At 36.4% G+C, this 22584-nt stretch overlaps 2 protein-coding genes across 2 annotated transcripts; one reads left to right on the top strand and one right to left on the bottom strand.

Annotated features, from left to right (window-relative positions):
- Nucleotides 1-904: 904 nt before the first annotated feature.
- Nucleotides 905-10876, bottom strand: LOC139131781 (CCR4-NOT transcription complex subunit 7-like). The gene is made up of 7 exons (XM_070698043.1): nt 10738-10876; nt 7825-8088; nt 6836-7029; nt 6073-6234; nt 3205-3382; nt 2775-2852; nt 905-2331 (listed from the first exon to the last, which is right to left on the bottom strand). The coding sequence occupies exons 2-7, from the start codon at nt 7933-7935 to the stop codon at nt 2206-2208; spliced, it is 849 nt and encodes a 282-aa protein (XP_070554144.1). The 5' UTR covers nt 7936-8088; nt 10738-10876; the 3' UTR covers nt 905-2205.
- A 1718-nt stretch (nt 10877-12594) lies between these two features.
- LOC139131780 (vacuolar protein sorting-associated protein 37A-like) lies at nt 12595-21301 on the top strand. The gene is made up of 9 exons (XM_070698042.1): nt 12595-12869; nt 14795-14869; nt 15610-15724; nt 16297-16394; nt 16889-17081; nt 17753-17942; nt 18621-18748; nt 19798-19941; nt 20408-21301. Exons 1-9 carry the CDS (start codon nt 12766-12768, stop codon nt 20468-20470), a joined length of 1110 nt encoding a protein of 369 aa, XP_070554143.1. The 5' UTR covers nt 12595-12765; the 3' UTR covers nt 20471-21301.
- Nucleotides 21302-22584: the final 1283 nt, after the last annotated feature.

Genomic DNA, 22584 nt, shown 5'->3' with positions numbered 1-22584 from the left:
ACTTCCATACATTTTCACAACCATTTATATCACTGATGCTGTTTTTTCTCCCATAACTCTGGTGATTAATTCTGAATCCTAGATTTTTTCGCCATCCCATCATTTACTATTTTACAATAGATCGGCAACCATGTCAATACACAAAAGCCTGTAACATTTTATTCCATTGGTTCTCTTTCTTCACACTTGATAATCTGAATGGACCACAATGTCCCATGTTATATCCTTGGAATATATGGACAGCACATTTTGCAATTATCAACATTTATGAGGCACATCAATAAAATAGTACTTTCTTAGACTTACGTAGGGCAATTCTGAATATATCCATTCTTAGCTTTCCATAAACACACATCTTTGACTGGCCCCGTTCACAATCATGATGCATTCTGGCATAATTGTGCACGTCATTCAGGCCTGTGACAAGGCTGAAGTCATCGTGCAATGCATCCACAAAGGCCAGGGAGGACCCGGTGTTCCTAATTCAGACTACAGCAATTGTTCTACTCTGGAATAAAAAGGATGTATGGTGTTCTACAGACTCAGTACTCCAACACGATCAAGTGATGGTGGTACAATCCAACCCATAAGTCCAAAATGTATGGAAATATATGTATTTTTGTGTGTTGGGCATATGCTTTCATTTGTAACGTGGTCCATGCAAATTCCTGGTATAACCTATTCATCAGGCTGTCAACAGTTGATGTTTAGAAAACACCAACTGTCATCGTGGCCCTGTTGGAAAGTAAAATCCCAACTCTGCCAGCTCAATATCATCATTGTCAGGGTGGGGGAAAGGGGAAATCAACAGCACACGCATAGCTATACAGTCACATATGCTCAGCTCACACACCTCAAACACGAAGCAGAGGTTCATAATGAAAACAGGCACACAAGAAGTATATGCAATGATTATGTAAGTAGTGGTGTGTATTTACAAGCATAAAACACAAGGACAACTCAAAGCATTACATTACAGGAGCTACTGAAGAATAAAAACTAACACTACAAGGGCAAATCTCCATATGTCATGGCCAGCTTATTCTCATGGTCTGGCTTCTTGTAAAGCTCAAAAGTGTGTATTCTTGCATGTACAGGTGTACATATAGATTTCATTACGTACAAAATGAGCCAGAATGACGGGAAATGTGTAGACGGTTTCTTGAAATGATGACATGTTTGATTTTTTTCAAGACACACTCAACCCTTTCACCACCCGATGTTGGTAGGATCCCATTGTTTGTGATAGATTGGGTGGGCCCATATACTGGGCATCGGGGGTGGAAGGGTTAAATCTGTCACAATTGGTCCTTTCTTGACTCCCTTTGTCGCTGAATAGTGACTGGATTTGTTTTTATTGCCCGAATCCAGCAAAGATATCGGATAAAAGCACTGATCAAAGTAAAGCTAAATTTGGAGTGAAGAGGAAAAACTTAAAAACTTTTTCCATTTCCGTTTATTTTTTTCACAGCAACAAACTGACGATATTTACCAAAGTTAGACAAACAACATGACATTTTGCATTTAAGTGACTTTTTGCTGGGTGTATATAAATCAAACGCGTATCCTCTTCAAACCTAATTTAATTTTACTTGGATCAGATAAATAATGTACTCTTTCTCGTTTCACAGGTATACTGTCATTGTTACAATTCATGACAAAAAAATTGACAAGAGGTGAAGTACTGAAGAAATGAATAGAAAAACTGACATAGTTTTGATTCTGTGATACTCAAATCAGATTTTTTTCTCACAATATTTGATTCCATTAGACCGTTTTTTGTGTATGCATTGACCAGCAACCCCATTATCATCAAATTACCATTTCATATGAAAATTTCCTGTCTGCAGTTACTTGAATATTTCAGCTTGCAAAGTAACTAGAAAGTGATTGTTAAAAAAATGTATCAGTTTCCGCAGCGAGTACTGAACTAACTGACAGGTGAATTAAACTGTATTCCAAGACTAGAAAATACATCCCCTGACCAGAAATGCCTGAAGATATCGAGCGACTGACTGGTTAATTTCTCCGTTGGGTACAAAGAAATGGCCATGTAGAGACTGCCCCACATAGTGAATACATGATTTACACTAAATTATCACAGTTGTACAGAGGAAATAAAACTGCTATCAAAAAGTATCGCACCGATTCCATATTCCCAGTCCTGGTGCTGGAAAAAAGCAAAAGAGAACACAGGGTCCTTTGCTATGTAGTCATATTGGTCGTTGAATTTTCGTCTAAATGCGTTGTTCCGTTCTGGACGTATGACGACCCCAGTCCATACAGATGTCCACAATATTTGGCATCATCAACATAGTCTTCAAAATATATCTGCATATTGAAAAATAGAGAAGAATTCAATAAAAACTTGGAATCTGGATCATTAAGATTCATTGTGACAAATAAAATTCAGCCCTTGTTGTAATCTCCTGAAAATGTATTTCAACCAATGATTTATTTGCTGCCAGTAATCAAACATTACACACTACTGATGTGAAAGATGGTTCTCTGCAAAGTAAGAAAACTGGTGCACAGAAAACTGAAATATCACGTGGTAACTCCTTTACCTCATATCTAGGACATCTTTGGTTAAAGTAACACACTGTATACCACAAACCCTTTTTCATCATTAAAGGTGATCAAATATTATATGTGCCTTTGCTGACAAGTAACTCAATCAGGGTACCACACTCTAAAATACAAAAGAACCAAATGGTTCAGGAAGGTATGTGTTAAGGTATGAATTTTTGTGTAACAGCTTAAATTCAACTTACTTCTCGCATTTTGAAGAATGACATACTTGTAAGGAGACTGTCACTGCCAGCCTGGTGTTGAGGACCTATCCTTTCAAGCTGTGGAATAAAATCATAGGTTTTCATTATGATACATGTTGGCGTAACATGTCAAACGCTCTGCTCTATTGGACGATAGAGATTGATAAATCCTTGTAAAATTTCATACACCTCATAAACATGATCTACATACATGAATGGAAGTTAAAATGAAGATGATTATTTTAAAAGACATTTGAGTGCAAACATGAAGTTTGAGTGAAACTAAAACACAATGCATGATTGGAAATCAACAAATATTCACCAATGGGTTACTAATCATTAGATTTAAACACTTTAAAACACTCATTAATATGATTAGGATGAATGAACACTACACTGTCACATTGCAAGTATCGGATGAACAACTTACTTCAAGCTGTTCTGAGACCTCTTGGAGACCTCCTTTCAGGTTTTTACAGCTTTTCATCAAGTACTTGATATCATATATGCATGGGAAATAGGTCCTGAGCAGATCAAAGAATTCACACTCCTCTGCTGGCAAGTTACAGCTTGTAAGCAATTTCAGAAGATATCCAAAGTCATAACCACTGTAGGAAAAGAGAGATAAAACAGTCTATAAGAATACTAGGCCAATTACTGAAAACAGAAATTACTATGACATGGGTTGGGCTGCTGCTGAAATGATTTCAGGCATAGTTTGTTTTCTATAGTTGCAGTGTCAGTTGCTGAAGATTGCATTTGGATTCCTGCGGTGTTCATCAAAACACTGGGAACAAGTCATCGTTGATGACACAGTCCCAACTTGTTAATGGGTACTTTGATTACAGGTCCTCAGAGAGGATAGAGTCCTCTTCATTAAATCTGTGATAAAATACTTTTGAAAAAATTCGCTGGATACATGTCTGAGTTATCGTTCAGGACATAAAAAAATCGTAATAAAATGGCCACACGGCGACCATATTGGATTGTATCACAAAACAAATTAACGTGCATATGTATGACATTAATCAATCTCCTAGCTTGTACCAACTTTTAATAAATTTGCTTGATACATGTCTGAGTTATGGTTCCAGACATGAAAAAAACGTAACAAAATGGCCACACCGCAGCCATATTGGATCGTATCACAAAACAAATCAATGTGCATGTGTATGACATAGGTCAATGTCCTTGTACCAACTTTGAATAAAGTCGGTTGAGATATGCCAGAGTTATGGCCCTGTACATGAAAAAATCATGACAAAATGGACGCACGGCGGCCATATTGGATCGTATCATAAAACAAATTGATGTGCATAGCTATGATATTGGTCAATGTCCTTGTACCAAATTTGAATAAAATCGGTTGAAACATGCCTGAGTAATGGCTCTGTACATGAAAAAATCGTAATGAAATGGCCGCTTGGCGGCCATATTGGATCATATCACAAAACAAATTGATGTGCATATGTATGACATAGGTCAATGTCCTTGTACCAACTTTGAATAAAATCGGTTGAGATATGCCTGAGTTATGGCTCTGTACATGAAAAAAATCGTAACAAAATGGCCGCACGGCGGCCATATTGGATTGTATCACAAAACAAATTGACGTGCATATCTATGACATTGGTCAATGTCCTTGTACCAACTTTGAATAAAATCGGTTGAAACATGCCTGAATAATGGCTCTGTACATGAAAAAATCGTAATAAAATGGCCGCCTGGCGGCCATATTGGATTGTATCACAAAACAAATTGACGTGCATATGTATGACATAGGTCAATGTCCTTGTACCAAGTTTGAATAAAATCAGTTGAGATATGCCTGAGTTATGGCTCTGTACATGAAAAAAATCGTAACAAAATGGCCGCACGGCAGCCATATTGGATCGTATCACAAAACAAATTGACGTGCATATCTATGACATTGGTCAATGTCCTTGTACCAACTTTGAATAAAATCGGTTGAAACATGCCTGAGTTACGGCTCTGTACATGAAAATATCGTAATAAAATGGCCGCCTGGCAGCCATATTGGATCGTATCACAAAACAAATTGAGGTGCATCTGTATGACATATGAAGTAATCCTTGTACCAAGTTTGAATGAAATCGCTCCAGGCATCTCTGAGATATCTGCGTGAACGGACGGACGCACGCACGCACGGACGCACACACGGACGCACGGACACACGCACGGACATGACCAAACCTATAAGTCCCCCCGGACGGTGTCCGTGGGGACTAAAAAGGGCAATTTTCCTGATTACTGAAATTCCTGTAAAAACTTGGATAAATATTTATTTTGCATATCAATGCTGTAACTGAAAGCATTTGAAATCAGCCAAATGCTGTCATCAACCTTACTTTAACATACTCATAGCAAACGATTGTGATCCAAATACAATATCATTATTCTGACAGTCAACTACAATTTCTTCTCCTGTATGAAAGATATACTTTGTTGCTGTTGATAAATTGAACTGTGGCCGAGTGCACTTTGAAAATATTTTCAATCAACATCCTAGCTAAAAACAATTTCCCCTAAGAAAGTAAACTTCACAGCTCTATGTTAAGTTTGGTAATTTCTGGAAATACCTTTCGAATCTGCCATACAATTCAATATCTACCGCATAAAATATTCTTCGGTGAGAGAGGGCGCTTCCCTGTCAGCTGTGCATCATATTGACACAGCGCACGTGGCTAGTTCATGGCCTATTTATTTTTATGAAAACTATTACCAATACACATGTTGTTTTCAATGACCTTATCCCTTCTCTACACAAAGATACATGACAAATGTCAGGCATCAGTTTGACATCCATTGACCTCTGATACTATCTCTGTTTATACACAGAATCTCACTGTACTGAATTGGGGCTTGTACATGTCGTGACCTACGACATGGTATTATCCAGTCAAACATTACAATAGAAAGACCTGGTTTGGAAAACAGATGCTCTCCATCCAACCTACATGTACCTCTTCAGCCTTGTTTTGGGTACAAAGTTTCTACTTGTGAACAATTGGCATTTAATGAATATTCACCATTGATAAACAATCATTGAACTTGCATTTTTTACATGAAAACAAAATAATTATACACTTTGCAGGAAAAAATTATATTATATAAGATTATATTTTCACCAATTAATGATGAGCCTCATAATTTCACATTTCTTCCTGTGTTTTGCTTTGAAATTAAACACAACATGGATGATAGTTTATTTATCTGTTGGAATCAGCCACTGGCTTCATATTGACAGAATATTCTATCAATTACTGATGTTCCTGACCTGTGGAAGGAAAGCCACTTGACGTTGTCACAGAGTACAACTCCTGATGTCATCAGCAATTCTGCAAAATCACTGACATCAATGCCTTCCTCTTCATGTTTCTTGAACTGGATGCCGGAGTTCTGAAGAAGGTCTATTGAGTCTTGAGCATACATATCTTCCCTGTGAGTGATGAAACAAACAGTAAAAGAAAAAGATGAGTCAAAGCAATATTACAGAATTCCAAGACATTCACGTGTCTCCTATCAACAACACATGGTTTCAAGTGTGCTATCTGTTGTACTAGTTTCATTTTCCAAGTTTTCTACAAAATATGAATGCACATTCAAAACAATAAAGTGGCTAATTTTACATGTATGACCATTTTAAAATCATTCTAAAATGTAATTAAACAACAAGACATGGGTCTCCACAACTCTGCTATTTTGCAAAGGAACATATATTGCACGACACATTTTCACATGTAATACACAGTACTGTACTTCATTGTTGAGAATTAGTATTTGAACGATAAATGAATAAATAATGAAAATCCCCAGCCATCAGTAAATTATTCTACTCATTGTAAGCCATTGTGGATAGGGAAAGTGCACCCTTTATGAAAGTCGTATTCAGCGGAAAAATTATGCAAAAAAATATGCTCTAATCATTAGCAGGCATGTAAACGGAGCAGTTATACAGTATCTATAAATGTCTGGAACTGATGGATATTAAAACATTTTTGGTTCAGCACTGAAGTGTAAAAATTACAAACTACACTTACGTGAGATTGAATTTGAAATTGAATTGGAATGTTGAGGCACCCGGTGGATATTGTCCATTTTCATCAGAGAATGAAAGACCCAACTGAATGATTTTTAAAAGATCAACATTACACCGAAGAAGTTGATATTGATAATCGGCAGTGCTACGAAATTCACCAATTGGCCTGGCAACAACCCCTGGAAATTCTGTGTCCTGCAGTGAAAAGAAATCAAATGTTAGAAAGGTTAAAGAAACAAACAATTTTATTTTATCATATTGCATTTTAAAGATATCATGAAAATTAAATTGCGTCCAGGTTTCTCTCACAAGGTGAGGAATGGCCCCTTCTGATTGACAATTTTAGGGATTTGAGCATTTGATTCAAGTTAAGGTTTTTCATGGTATTAAGGTTATAGTAAAGATCAAATATCAAATTAAAGACAGTCTCCTATTAACATGTTCCCTACTCATATCTATGTAGGATAATATATTAGAAGCCCACACAAATCATTCACACTTCATATACATGAATTCAAATACAGTTTGTAATCTTGAGGCAAACTCTGGTTGATTGTCTTTGCACACCTTTCTGCAGATTGGAAGGTATTTTGTCACTGTGCCATAGACAGTGACGCTCCACTGTCTATGGTGTGGCGAGGCAGCTGGTGGGTTTAACCACGGTCCCTCTGCGTTGCCAGACCAGTGATAGAGGGACTGTGGTTTAACCAACATGTGATGTTACTTCATACATTTGTACACTCATAGGCAGCAATCATGGTGTGGAAAGCCACAATCAATACTCCTAGTATATCAGTATCTCAGAATCTCATTGCATGCATCTGTGTTTAAAGGGGATTTTGATTAAATAGGGGAATTTTTGCAATGTGTACTCTAGACAAATCGCTGCTGATCCAACTACTTGTGGCATGCTATGCTTACTTGAACTTTTATGCAAATTTGACGCACTGATTTTCACAAAACAAGGGTATTTACAACGGGAGATATTACCATAGCAACGAAATTGTAAGTTGGTACGAGATGAATCATCTTCTTGAACACTTCTTCCATGTTGGACTGCCAGACGTCTACTATGACGGGTTCATTGACTTGTGACGGCATGATGACAGATACGGCAACAGCTTTTGGCTCTCTAGGCTAATTGGCAAAGCTACATGTAGGACAATGTCTGCTAGTTCATAGTTCATACAGAAGACAGGGGTCTTCCCCAAAGTCAACTTCAATGGTTTAGGGTAATGTTGATTGTCCTTGGGTCTGAAATAGGAAAAGGAAAAAACGTTACAAAACAATGACATCTTGTTATTGTTACAGAATTTTCACATTTCTGAAGTAGTGACTCAAACCAATACCATGTGCATCATTATTATTACAATGTGGGAAAGGGGGAAATGAGATGATGATGAACACAATACTATTAGTGCAAGATGCGAGGTATAATGATATTCAAATAGCAGATTACACTAATGAGCATTGTTTCGGTATTAAAATTATATGCTAATGACCCTTAATCAATGCGGAATATTCATGTACCTCGGATCTTGCATTGTATAACACAATACCCAGTGATTTATCAGTGACTCTGTTCAGGGTAGTAACCTGATATCAAGTGTTCCCATGCCATTTTACCTTGCTTCCCCTAGATTCATGTCAACCTATTGTATTGGTGGACAGAAAAATTTTAAAGCGGTTCCAAAATCTACTACTACTGAATGTGTATTCTAGCAAGAGTCAAAAGTACATCTATATATCTAAATTGTCAAAACAACATGGCAGTGCAAAGCATACTTCTTTCTAAACATCCAGGGGTTGCAGTTGACATTTGACAGCACTTGTGAAAGAGGAAATCGCTCTTATCTCAAAGGCGGATATTGTATCAGTCATGCCATGCACTCGCTGAACTCTTATTCTCCTTTGTTAGCTTCCTCTTCTTGAGTAAATGTACACGTAAGTATCACCTCACATTGACATGCATTGTGCGTTTACATGTAGATCTTAGACAATAGGTCTCCCTGTGCTGACTTGTGAGCTGTTATAAATGTACATGGTATTTTTCATGACTAATTCAATTCAGTGAAACTATTTTTGACAGAAATAGACAGTTACACATCTGGGAAATTTGAGCTGCCAAATGTCAGTTATATGTATATCTTGGTTTGAAATATCCCTGTGCGAAAGGCTTAAACCAGACATATCAAAAATCAACACTGCTCAAACATTTTTTATGTTGGTGTTCTTCACACATTCAGTTTGATTATTCTTGAAGGTGGTTCATGTATATGTATAATCAAACTGGTATATGCTGCCAGCATGGTTCAAAAACTACAAAGTATTGAGTAAGTTGTACTCAGGAAATCCCTGAACAAGAACTTGAATGGATTTTAATCACCAGACCACCAGGCACCAAAAAACAAATGGTTACTTTTAAAAGGCTTAGCTGTAAATTATATAATATTTTTGAGGACACAGAAGTAGTATTCATATTTTATATATTTTTCCAGTATGGTTCTGTTCTTTACAAACTCATACATGTAATGTACATCTCATTCTTCCCCCATCAAGTACATTGAAGTGAGGCCCAGAGCCATCAAGTTTTAGCTTGTTAAACCTGTCCTAAGAATGAATGTGTAATGAATGTTAATCATTTTTCATACGGAAACCGTACATATAAGGACACAGTATTAGGTGCTTGAACGTCAGTGTTCTCACATTTGAACATAAGTCATAGAGTTAGACCTCTTTAGTGATACACGGAACCACTGTTACTCTGCGCACTGTGGAACAAAAGTTGCTAACGTCACAGCTGCCTTATGCAAAATTATGGCAGTGAATTGGAATTGGCTGATATTGACCAGAAAGACTCAAGCTGTTACTTGAGGGAAATACACAATCAATGGCATTGTCAATTAGAGCAAAAGAAATTAAATTTTGCACATTTGATGACACTATTCAAGGAATTTCACTGAGTAACACTGTATTATATCAGGAACAACCTCATATGCTCAATAATACCAAATGATACAAAACATAGTGGTACACACGGTGAGAATACCAGACAAAAGCTACATAATAATACTGAGAGTGAGCCCTCTTTTAGAATCAATGATTCTAGCATATTTCTGTCCTTATTTTGTTGTGACAAACTACAGCTGGATATATTGACATAAATGACCAGCTGTCTTTGATAAACAACAGCTAGCAGCTACATGTAGGTGTATGTGCCACACACTAAATTTGTTACCTGTTGTATTGAAATATAACATCCCTAAAGTTGAAATTCTGTTGTTTGTAGGGGCTGTGTTTTATGTATCATACTGCATACAAGGGAAATAGAATAACACAGTGTGAAATCAGAACATTTCTGCTAGTATTATGAGAAAAGAACACTGAACATTCTCAGTATTTTGTGTATTTGCATCCTAAATATCGGAAAAGAATACACGCTAAGCCTATTTAGGTCTTTAAAGGCAAAGAAACAATGACTTCGGATCAAGGCACTAATGATACAAATAGATGACAATTAGTGGTGTAAAAATGTGCCGTTCGACTCAGGATCGTGATGTCATTACGGGAACCAAATCGAGGCGGGGAATACCTCGACTTGCAGTGACAGTTACAGGTCAAATTTCGACCTCTACAGAAATGCTAAACGTGCTTAGTTCGGACAAATTTTTGGCAAAATACTATAGATGGTGTGAAATTACAACTTCCTGAATGGGATAAAATATGAAATTGGTCCGATGTAAGGCTTGAAATGGTGTTGTTTACAAGACCACGAACAAAGCAAGCTATCATAGTATCATGTTCACACAACGGGATTGCAACTTTCAATGAGGAGAAACGACGATCGCGCACAGCGGTTGCTTAATATCGCAATATACTTGGAAAGAGTAAATATTAAAATACCTGAATTTGTGAAAAACGTTGCGAACTGTGTCTTTTGGATGGTAAACTTCGTTCGTTTTAGGATTACTAAAGTTGTCCTTGGACCCCGATTGCTACATAGCCAGCTACTGCGCATGCGATACTTCAAAGGCTCACGGGAAAGAAAAGGGTCGCCGTTAGATGGCGTTTTAGCTATGATTCCAGGCTCGTTCATGAACAAACGTTAGTTTATTATTAGTTTTTGTCAGTTTGATTTTATTCAGATTAAAATTGTACGGTGGAAAAATTCAATGGTAATCGTCGAAGAGCATTATTAATCAGTTTGATGTTCATTAAATTGATTATTATATGATTTGGATGACTCCTACTTTATTTTGTATTCTTTGATGCACATTTGCTCGGATTTTTTTAGGGACCTTCTCAAAAATTGTACTCTGAGTTCAGCGAACAAATCCGTTCTTTTTAGGGGACTGGTCAGTTTCTTCTGGGGGGGGGGGTCCCTGTTTTTGCCTTTGATGATGGGAAGGTAACCATGTTTTTTAAATGCTAAATAGCGGTCAGTGTGTTTTTGAATTAAGACACCTGCTCATACTTGCCTAAAATGCACTGTACCAGCCAAGAATTGCATCATTAAGTTGTGGCAAGCACACAGGCTGTGTTGGCAAGCTGAACTCTGGACAGCTCAGCGTGCTATAGGGAGTAGAACAAGAACACAGTTGTATAAGGTGAACAAAAATATTGTAAAAATTATCAAAGTTAACAGCTACTGCCCAAGCGGCAGTGTCACTCACTGCATACTGGCAGTGACAGTGATAGCTCTGGCTCTGATGTAGTTGAAGAAGAGTTTGGGTCATAGGTCATAATGCTCGATTGACAGTGAAAGAGACAAACACATGGAAGACCAGGAGACTTAACAGTTACCTGGGATATTTGAATTCTGACATATTGGAATAATCAAATATTAGAAAAAAAAAAGATTTGGTCACCAAGCTTGATTTTCTACAAGTGTATGGTGAAAAGTCATTGTTTTTCTCGAAAATCACTGAAAATCAATATATAAAACCATTCATTTCAAGTTCATGCAGTGAATGAAATTCACATCACATCGTACAATAATATAAAAGTAAAACTTTGAACAGTAAAGACTCTAATTTAACTAAATAAATGTGTGACTAAATTGAGTTATTTATTTTTTACCAACTTTGTCATTATTACACCAAAGTTTTGGAGATTAAAATCTTGATTTGATGGAATATTTGAACTTTCCAGTATTGTCAATTTTGTAAAACAATTATAAGTAGTATTTAAGTCCTATAAGTCTTGTAATTTTGAAAAAAATACTGTAATATATTCTCATTACCTGCAACAAAACCAAGGATGCACTCGTTTAAAGAACATTAACTCAAAGAGTGAAGTCGAGCTTAGAAATTCTTTCCGGTCTAGAGAAAAATCATTATATTTCTGGGGAATGGGTGGTTTCGAGAAAGAATGGTCGGCTTGTGAAGGGGAAAACTAACTTGGTCCTGTAAAAGGGCCCTAGAAAAAACATTTTACAATGGAAAGAAGCAAAAATAATGTCAAAAATGTGCTGAATCAGCAGAATGGGAAATCTGATTCTCTGATATTATCTGGAGGTGCACCGCTGATATTTGTGAGCAAGTCTTATGTTTTAATTGCCTGCATTTATGATACAAAAGTTTGATTTAAATTCAATGACAGCCTGACAGACTCTTGAATGCATATTTCTGAATTTATTTGCAATAATCATTAATACAATAGCAAATAATTTCGCCATCGAAATTCTTCAGCAGTCCTAGGCGCGCGGCGGTCCCTTAACTTTATGCTGCGTGTACGTTCACGTAAAAACAAACCATTTTCGTGAAAGAGCCTAGGATCATGAGATGACCCAGTTCATGAGATGACCTAGGTCAATAATAAATAGGATATTGACGTACAGTGTACAGTGTGAACACTACGACGATACACTTCCGTTTACCTTCAGCAACTGAACTATTCCGTGTTTTAACGCCTAAATCCAAGTTAAGAGGGATGGCTTGGCTTTTTGGAAAAAGCAAAAGTAATCTGCCGCCTGCAACACACCTCCAGCATCAACGAACAAAACAGATAGAGTCACTTAAGCAGGTCAACAGAAAGTAAGTAGGCTGAATTATTACTACTTGATTTATGAAATCATGTGATTGTAATTTAACACACTTGTACCCCAGACTTGGACATATATAATCTGCAAGACCAATGCCAAAGTTAGGCTTTTTTTACTGTATGAATTGTCATATTGACACGTATACCGGTCGATCGTCATCCTCAGGTGTCGTGACGGTGACGTAGTGCATCTCACGGATCCACGTAACGTTGAGTCACATACATGCAGATCGGCTGCTCACAGTCTACAATGCAGCGCCTTTAATCATTTAACATGTAGGTCGTACGGGTTTATCAGTGATGGCTTATTACAAGATGGGACAATATACAAACCACACAGGCAAACTAGCGATTGAATGAGTTCGATTCGAGTTATCGTGGGACTTCCCTTTAGGGTCAAACCACTTAACGTGTAGGGGGGGGGGGCTCTTTTATATGATCAGTGTAGTAGTTACCACATACTGGTACTCTTCTGTAGCGCACCTCACAGCATTCCAAAGATGAAAGTGCTGCAACTAGTGCAAGCTGCTGAAACAAGTGTTAACATGTTAATACTTCACCCCTCAACCCAGACCCTTGTGTCTGACAAAATGACACGTCACTGTTTTCCAGACACAAAGTAGTATTTTCAAACTTCTTTTTTCCAACATGTTTAATTCCGTATTTCCTTATTTAATTTTCAATATGTTCTCTTTGATATTGGACTGAAATTGAAAACAAATATTGTAAAGTAGTGTGACTCTAATTTAGTGAACATATAATTGTTTAGGAAAAACAGCAACAACAGTTTTACCACAAATACAACAACTGCAGTCTTTTGATGGAACTAAATCTCATACGTCTTGCAGAAATGCTTAGTTTAAACATCCTCTTCAAGATTCCTGCAATATTTTGAGTGTGCTATGAATTCAGAGAGGTTTTTGCTTGTGTGTGTGATATCATTCACAAACACCCACTGCTTTCTCTGACAAATTTTTGACAGGAAAAAGATAAACATTTTACCTACTGATTCTTTGCTATGTGAAAGGTTGCTAGAAAAAAACTGGACTCAATGCATGATATTTATGTAATTGTTTGACACAACTTTAACCCTTTTCCTGCCAGACAGTATCACTTCCCCATCAGCCAAGTCAGTAAAAAGCGGTATTGAGCCAAAAATGGCGTATTGTCACCCACGTGGTTTGGTCTATTATATCATCTTTAGTCCAAAAAAATAAAGTTTACAGTATTCATGTTTTCAACAGCCTTCAAATGTACAGTATTATGTTAAAATACACCATATGGAAAATTTTTTGTTTCATTAATTTTAACCATCTTGACCTGATGATGAAATATGGACTTGGCAGGAAAAGGGTTAAAGAGCAATGTCTAACCAACAGTTAGAATGCCATAATAAACTTTTTTTGTTAGTCCCCATGGACACCGTCCGGGGGGACTTCTAGGTTTGGTCATGTTAACAAGGTCAGGTTAACAAACCTTTGTTTTTTTTCATTGGGCTGAAATAGAGAACAATGCATCTTTCCTGCACCATGGCTTCAGGAAATTGACTTAATTAGGTCAGGAATTTGTTTTATTTTGGGAATCTGCTACCATACATGCCAAATTTGGTGAAACATTCCTGTTCATGGGACTTCATTCTAGCAGGTTGGCAAAAGGATTGTTCAGGTTCCCAATTTCACATACTTGTACTCACATATGCACTGTCATGGCTTAATGCAGTGAAAAAATACATATTGAAACTCCAAGTTTCCTGTCAAACTAGCAAAGCTAAGAAATCCAGTGTTTAATTTTGACAAAAATTACCATACCAGGAATAGTAATCTTGTTAAATTTTCAGTATGTAAGTGTCATCAGAAAAACCAAGTGATTCACAGGAAATAATTTTATCACCTTCTCTATCATATTCTGCTCATGATAGTGTCACAGAAATCCAGCGAGATGTTGAATACAGAGTAACCACGACAACTGGTGGCTCAACGATATCTTTGAATATGTAAGTATACTTTCAAGTTTCTCACTTTGTAATCTTTAACCCTTTCACCCCCAGTTCCCTGTATACAGGTCCAACTTTACCATAGAAAACAATGGATTTGGGACAAACCATGGTGGTGAAAGGGTTAAATGTTAAAGTACCTAGATACCTTTAAGCGTTGTCCTAAATTAGGAGTTATATATATGCTTGGTACTCAACGCATTTCAGGTCATCATAATGTGTAACTTCAGTGAAATTTATGCATAAATGCTAGAAAAAATGACATTTTACTATGTTCAAATCAAACCTTTGAAGATTTCTTTTCGTATAAAATGAGCTACAGGAAAATGCCTTTAAATTTCAACCATAGTCATATTTGAAATTCTAAGAGTTAAGAGACATGCAGTGCCATTTGTACACAAGTGAACCTGAACTTGTATGATGTACTTCCCCACCCTCCCCATCACATCTGAAATAACAATGTCAGACATTTATATCTAAACATTACTTTGGCATATGCTCTTGTTTATACTGGCATAAGACCAGGGGTAAACCTGGTTGAAATTATCCTTTAGGCCTCACTTCAATTCAATTTGTGATAATTTTCCCATAAGCGATCTTATATATTTGATTGCCAAGTACTGGACATTGTTTATAACACAATCCCTGTGTGTATAACTTCTGAACGACTCATGGCTATGCCATTTAAGAATCAGAATAAGATTGATGTAATATTTTCGTTTTTGAAATTATTCTTCCAGAATTCTTCCACCATCGTTTCCCCAAGAGAAACCAATTGTCAAGGTATCACCGCCTCTCAGACACCACTGGGTCAATGAACAAATGATTGTCACTGGATGTCCCAGCATCAATAATGTGAGTTGTAATGTCTTAACAGTCACTTTCACCTTCAAAAGTGTTTTACTTTTGCAGGTCAGGAGACTAATGAGGATCCTAATTCCTAGAAGTAATGGTACCTCATTTAAAGAGACAGTAGCTGTATCCTGCAATAGTAATTTCATTACTTGTGTTCTCTAGAAAAGTAGGGATTCCTATTCCAGTGCCTCAAGTATGTTGAAATTGATTTTAGCCTTGCCAACATAATACATTACATAAATTTACAAAGTTATTGTCGACACTTGAATTCTAGTAGGGACCAAAAGACAGTCGTTAAAAAAAATATTGGACATTACATACTAACACACTGTGTCGACAATTTGAAATTTGGCTTTTCTGTATATTTCGGTATAAGAACAAGAAGTACATAGAGCAAAAGTCATTGGAAATTACATGTAAAAGGTACCATATATTTAATGCAGCTGTTAGATACTAGATATTTTAAATGAAGCCTTTATTTCAATCGTGACTTTCATGATAATTTTGAGGTATTTTTCCTTTCAATTTTCTGCAAAGTTAACTATCATATTTTTCAATGTTTTTTTTTTCAGTTTGGTGTGCACACCGATTTGGGTCGGACAGTCTGTTCCATAATTTTAGAATTTACAAATAAACCCCCAATTGTCTTTGGACAAGAGCAAACACCACAGTAAGTTAATCACATTTTCTCCTTCACACAGTGTGGTTGCCAGTTTGAATTTTACCAATCACAACAAGAGAATGGCTGAAATTTAGGCAGCTAACATTGGACATGATGTTTTCATTATTTCATTGGTTATATGCCAAAAAATACAGTTTAGGCTGGTGAATAATTCCTATTGATAATGCCTTATTATAAGTTAATTTGCATACTCAAACAATGCTCATTCATATACTTTGCATAAGTGAATACATATTTAAGAAATTGAGCACTAGATGTCGCAGGCAGAGAGCATTTTCAACTTGAGATTCTATAAAACATTACAAAGTGATTTCAGAAAGTGCAACGTAAAGAATTTAATCACACATATGTACAAAGTTCTCTTTAAAGTTAGAGATTATTATGCTCGACAAACTTTTCTGTAATTTTGAAAGGAAAATCAGCTTTGTGTAAACTATACACAGATTTGTTTGACAAGCCTTGAATAATTTTATTGACATCAGGTCATCAGCAAGTCAGTTACCATACCAACCTCAGCCTCATGCCCCAGCTCCGTATCCAGCATATCCAATCAATCCTGTAGCTATGGCAACCGCAGTATCTTCATCTCCTTCATCATCAGCTGGAGGAAGTATACCAAGCAATCTACCACAGATGCCTATGCCTACCCTACCAGTATCATCAAGTCCTGTACCAGTATGTTGCTCATCTTACTGTAACTAGCTTGACCTTCTCACATCGAATACATTGCCATTTTCATTAAACACAATATGAAATGGCTACGACGGCTGCAGTATAGGTTTGTTTCCCTAAGGGCGTGACAGTCACCCAAAACGGGGTGGTTCACAATGCTGCAGGCCAACTGTGAGTTCTTGTGCCGATATATATGTGAGATATTATCAAGAGATTTTAGTAATTTTCTCACACAAGTAAAAAAGTTGATTCACTAGCAACACACTTATATCCAAGCTCTAGTCTACATTCAAGATTTGATGAAGCCCTACAGACCTGGCCATGTATTGCGCTCCAAATCGAAAAATCATTTGTGTGTACCTCAGTATAGACTCAAAGATAGAGGGGAAGAACCTTCTCAGCTTTAGCTCTGCAACTTTGGAATTCCTTACCATGTGACATTTGACAAGCATCAACTTTGAAATCTTCAAGCATAAATAAGAGACTCATTTATTTGCCAAGGCATGTAATGTACACTGACTCATCTGCACCCCTTCAAATAACATTGCTTCTCGATTTTGGAGTGTTGTGAACATTTTTGTTTGGTTGCAGTGGAGAGCCCTGGTTTGATTAATTGATTGATTGATTGATGTGATATTTGTACTTTCGTCATTTCATTGTTCCCTGTTCTGCGGATGTCCAGTTCATACATAATGCCACCGGTACCAAACAGCTTTCCAGAACTTCGAAATAAAACTACTGCGGAACTCAAAGAATTGAATGATGACAAATATAAAATCATACAGTATTTTGGTGAATTACCTCAAGTAAAGAAATTACAAACAGACAGACAGGATTTGTGCAATGCCAGTGAAGACATAGCAAGTAAGTTCAGAGTGATTTCTATTCAAATTCGCACAAACTTTGAAGCCAAAAAGGAGGGTTACGACAGTGTTACTGTGACAAGTTTTGTGGACAACAATATAGACTGTATTGAAGCACAACCTCTGAAATCAGTTTTCATTATGAATTTGTTTTGAAAGGAATTGGCTGAGACCAGTGCATATTAATGCATAGATAAAATCTTTTCTTCCCATTGAGTGAAACTGAAATTGTGACATCTCTGCTACAATTATTATTACTTTCCTCGGTAAATAAGTATAGCACGTTTGAAGTTTGAATTGGACAGAAATCTCTGACTTAAAGTGATAATTAAATGTCTTCATACACCTCTGTGTTTTTGTACAGTATTTGAAAATGTACAAATAAGCCATGTTACAGTATTGGTTTCACTCCATATTGCTTGCCTTGCAACTCACAAGATCTCTAGAAACTTTGAGTTAGTTAAGGAACTCACAGTGAGATTTTGCAGCAGTCATCAAAAGATGAGCATATCACAAGAGAACTTTTTTGTTGAAGAGATTTTTGCATGATGTACTGTACTTGACTTTGAGGGCGCTCCATTATACATGAATGTACTGGACAAGTGTTGACATTGATTTCAAGTGTTCATTGTGGATCGTAGCATAACACAAAAATAGGTGTAATAAAATTCACTTTCAGAAAGCAATATTAGGAAAGGACCCAACCTTGAATCAAAGAAAGAACATCTTTTACAAAAATATGATGAATTAACAGACCTAAGGAGAGAATTTGATATTAATTGTCAGAAACAGCAGCAACTGAATGAGGTAAGAAATGTTATTGAATTTGCAGTGTTTTATTTGATTCATTTATGATTGCAATATTTAGATTTAATCATTAGGTACAATGGTTACTTTACAAAGTTTTCAAGTCAACTTGTAGGCAAACTCTTCATGACATCTTGATGAGTCAATGAATAGTTTTGCATATCATTCAAAAATTCTTATTAAAGGTATACTGTCACCTGTTCCAATTTTGCCACAGTTACCATGGAAAGAGAAAATCTAACCAATCACAGCTTTTAAGCGGGTGGCCGCTTTATAAATACAGCACCCTCACATGGGGCATTGTGAATACCAATGAACGCCCCTTTGACCATATATGGGCATATTTAGATTACAGGTGACTGTATACCTTTAAGAAATGTTCGGGAGAGGAGTGAAGTGTTGCAGTGTGACAACTTGTTAGGAGATAAGAAAATACCAAAGACAATGATTACTATTTAAAGGGACAGTAGTTCTAGATATTTGTATACTGTAATTATTATTGTTCATGAAAACTAGTAGAATTATTCTTCTCCCTAAAGTATGTTGTACTGCAGTGTATTAGCCTTGCCAACTCAATGTGTTGTATACAAACTGCAATGTTTTTGTTGACGAATGAGTTATGGTCCAGACTACAGTTCGTTTGCCAACAATAACATTGGCTGTCTGTCATACACAAACACGCTGACAAGTTAAACACTGGCCATATCATTATTTTGCCAGTAGAACAGGAAACTTGATTTTCAAAAAGGAACAGACATTTTGTAAAATACATAAAAAGAGGTTTAATCATCAAAGCATATAAATGTAAGGACTTGAATAACAAAGTCATCTTCAAAGGTCCTTTACAGAGAGTCTGACATAACCTTGACAAGTTTAAATACACAATTTTTTTTCCATACAGATATTATTCAGAGATGTATATGCGTCATCCATGAATTTTAAGATACAGAGGTATGCCTTTGGCATTAGTGTGAGTTTATCCATAATATTCATGTACTCCATATACTAACAAAGTACCTCTTCTGTATGACTGATACATTTCCATACAGAGGTATAACCCTGGTGCCATCCTGACAAATTTAAGAGTTGCATCCATGGAAGCAGAAGAGGAGTCAGACAAGATAGCTGATTTATTTTTGGAGAAAAAACTAGATATTGATACATTTGTGCAACAATTCATGGATAAAAGAAAGGTAAGTACATAATGGTCTGATTGACTCATACATTGGTTGGACAAAAAGTGATTTTACAGTTGATGCACACTACCTACAAACAGAGTGAGTGTGGAATGATATAAGTAATGGATAGGCTGGTGGCTTATGGTAATGAATACTGTGGATACAAATCAAATACATATCGTCTGATTATGAGAATTGGTTTTCAATTTACAATGGCCATTTGAATTATCAAATTAATTTCACCTACTGCTTTTTAAATTATTTTGTGTGATACAGTTGATACAACTGAACAATTATCATTTCTAAGGTTTGAAATACTTAATCTTTTTTACACTTCTGAAACTCATCTGGAGAGCTGGAAGTATACAAATAGAGCATGAACATTTTCAAATAGTAGCTCAGCTCACACCAATGTTGCTATATTTCAACATTGTAATAATTGGTATTATGCAAGCTTTTGTGTTTTTCTCTTTTTTTCTAGTTGAGCCATGAAAGGAAAGGAAAGGAAGAAAAACTACAACAAATGCTTCAAGTCAGATACTGATGAAATGCAACTCAGAATTACGAAATTGTAAAGATAAATTGTAAAATTTTATGACATCACATTAAAATGTAAACATACTACAATCACAGCCAATCAGCTGCTGGCATTTTTCAGAAGTACAGAATAAGAACTATCCAAGAATTCATATGGCTGGATTAATTTCACAACTATGACCTGCATAAGAACATTTTCACTGATGTTTTTCTTCACTGATGTGATATTACAGGATCCATACAATAAAGGTTAGATACGTAAAATTCAAGGACTTTCACGGACTGGTCTGACAATTTTCAATGATTTTTGAAGTGAAAAACGTCATTTTCTAGGTATCATTCCTATGATATTTCATTTTGTATATCAGTTTAATGATATCATGACTGATCATTTAACGTTTTTGAAAATCATGGGTGGATTATAAATTTCCAGGACTTTCCAGAACTCAATTTCATTTTCAAGGACTGCCCCAGGACTTTCAAGGAGGCTCTGAACTTCTAGGACTTTCCAGGGTTGTACAGACCCTGTATAATGATAAAAGATATTTCAAAACTAAAGAACAACTAAGTGAAACTGTCATGTGATCAATTATTTTGTTTCAAGAAAAAAAGATTTCTGAAATATACTGATTTTTTTAACTGGGGTGAAGACAAGAAGCAAATGTAGAGAAATAAACATCAATAATTACTACTATATTCTTTTAAAACGCTTAGGAGAAAAAATGACGCTGTGATTTGGAAAAAATTCCATAATTTTATACTTTTTTCTCACCCAACAAAAGACACCTTGTCATTCTAAACAATAAATTCTACCCATATTCTAATCTTGGGATAACAAGTAAGTGAAAATCACACAAAATCACGCTTTTGTCCTTCTTACACCTCCATTTCAGCCTGGATCTCTGTTGGTCAGAATTTTGCAGGTAAACAAATGACGTCATTACGTAGTCAATCCGCGACGGGAAGCAGCCATCGTATTTATGAATGACTGACACAAAGGGCGATGAATTTTGATATCGCACACATTTTTATCTCCTAAACAATGTTGAATATTATGTAAAATACATATTTATCATTCCATAAGGTATATGATAAAACCTTTACGGCCCTGATACGACTTTTGCGGCCCTTGGTCGTACGGCATACAGGCCCTCACACACTCGGGCCCTTCCGCCGTAAGACCTCGGGCCGCAAAGCCATATCAGGGCTGTAAAGATTCTTGTCATTCTTTTGTCAGACATACCGGTAATGTGGGAAGAGCTTGATTTCCCTTTCTCCAAAATATGTCTGCAAGCATGATCTCATATCTTCTTGTATCCAATAGTATTTGAAAGGATTTCACCTAAGCATAAAGCGGTTGCATTTGCTATAGCAAATAAGCCGCAATCTTTGTTACCTTTCTGACTCTGAACGTTTATAAACTTTAGAGTTAGATCTTGCTGTTGATCTTCCAACAACATAGATTTGATTTGATTCAGTATGTTTTCCTCTCTGCCACTATCTTCTGAACTGTCACTGTCATATACAAAAAAAGTATCTACTTCGGACTTTTTGTGTGCAATTGTCACCCAGTGACCTATATCATTAGCTTCACTGGATGGAGTGAAAAGAATTTGTACAAAGTTTCCGATTTCTTTCAAATTCATGTCTTTCTTGGGGGAAGAGACATCTCTCAACCCATCAATACCGGTACCTCGACACTGTTCTCTAAGCAAGCCTTGTGCATAATCAATGTGACAATCACTTAACCAATCCTGTGTCTGCGGCACACTTGGGAAAGCCTTTCCATCTTTGTTGTACGATTTTGCAAGCGGCCCTTTTTGAGTAGTTGGGTAGTGTGAAGACCATCATCTAATGTCTGATATGACTCCGTAGCTCCCTCTACATCACACCTGTAAGCAGAGGCAGAGACATTTATGCAATTCAATAAAGGTCTGCATTTTTTCTGCAATATTTATTTCCTACAGTGAAATTAAGCTCATTTTACAGACATTTAATCCGACAGTTTGTATTATCTTGCCTTTTTTCACTCAGCTAGCTTGTTCATTGTGACCAATGTCTGAAATCTCTTTCCTCCACATAATAGATTTATTTTTTACAAGGCTCAAAACCAGTTAGAGA

The sequence above is a fragment of the Ptychodera flava genome, chromosome 4 (genome assembly GCF_041260155.1).
Source record: "Ptychodera flava strain L36383 chromosome 4, AS_Pfla_20210202, whole genome shotgun sequence".
NCBI lineage: Eukaryota > Metazoa > Hemichordata > Enteropneusta > Ptychoderidae > Ptychodera > Ptychodera flava.
This window is presented reverse-complemented; position numbering and strand designations above follow the sequence as displayed.

Coding starts and splice junctions, on each gene's coding strand:
- LOC139131781 (XM_070698043.1), bottom strand. CDS start 7,935: ATGCCGTCACAAGTCAATGAACCCGTCATAGTAGACGTCTGGCAGTCC. Junction 7,030..7,824: donor CTTACAATTTCGTTGCTATG/GTAATATCTCCC, acceptor TTTTCACTGCAG/GACACAGAATTTCCAGGGGT. Junction 2,853..3,204: donor AGGTCTCAGAACAGCTTGAA/GTAAGTTGTTCA, acceptor TTTATTCCACAG/CTTGAAAGGATAGGTCCTCA.
- LOC139131780 (XM_070698042.1), top strand. CDS start 12,766: ATGGCTTGGCTTTTTGGAAAAAGCAAAAGTAATCTGCCGCCTGCAACA. Junction 12,870..14,794: donor CTTAAGCAGGTCAACAGAAA/GTAAGTAGGCTG, acceptor TGCTCATGATAG/TGTCACAGAAATCCAGCGAG. Junction 17,943..18,620: donor TGCCAGTGAAGACATAGCAA/GTAAGTTCAGAG, acceptor ATTCACTTTCAG/AAAGCAATATTAGGAAAGGA.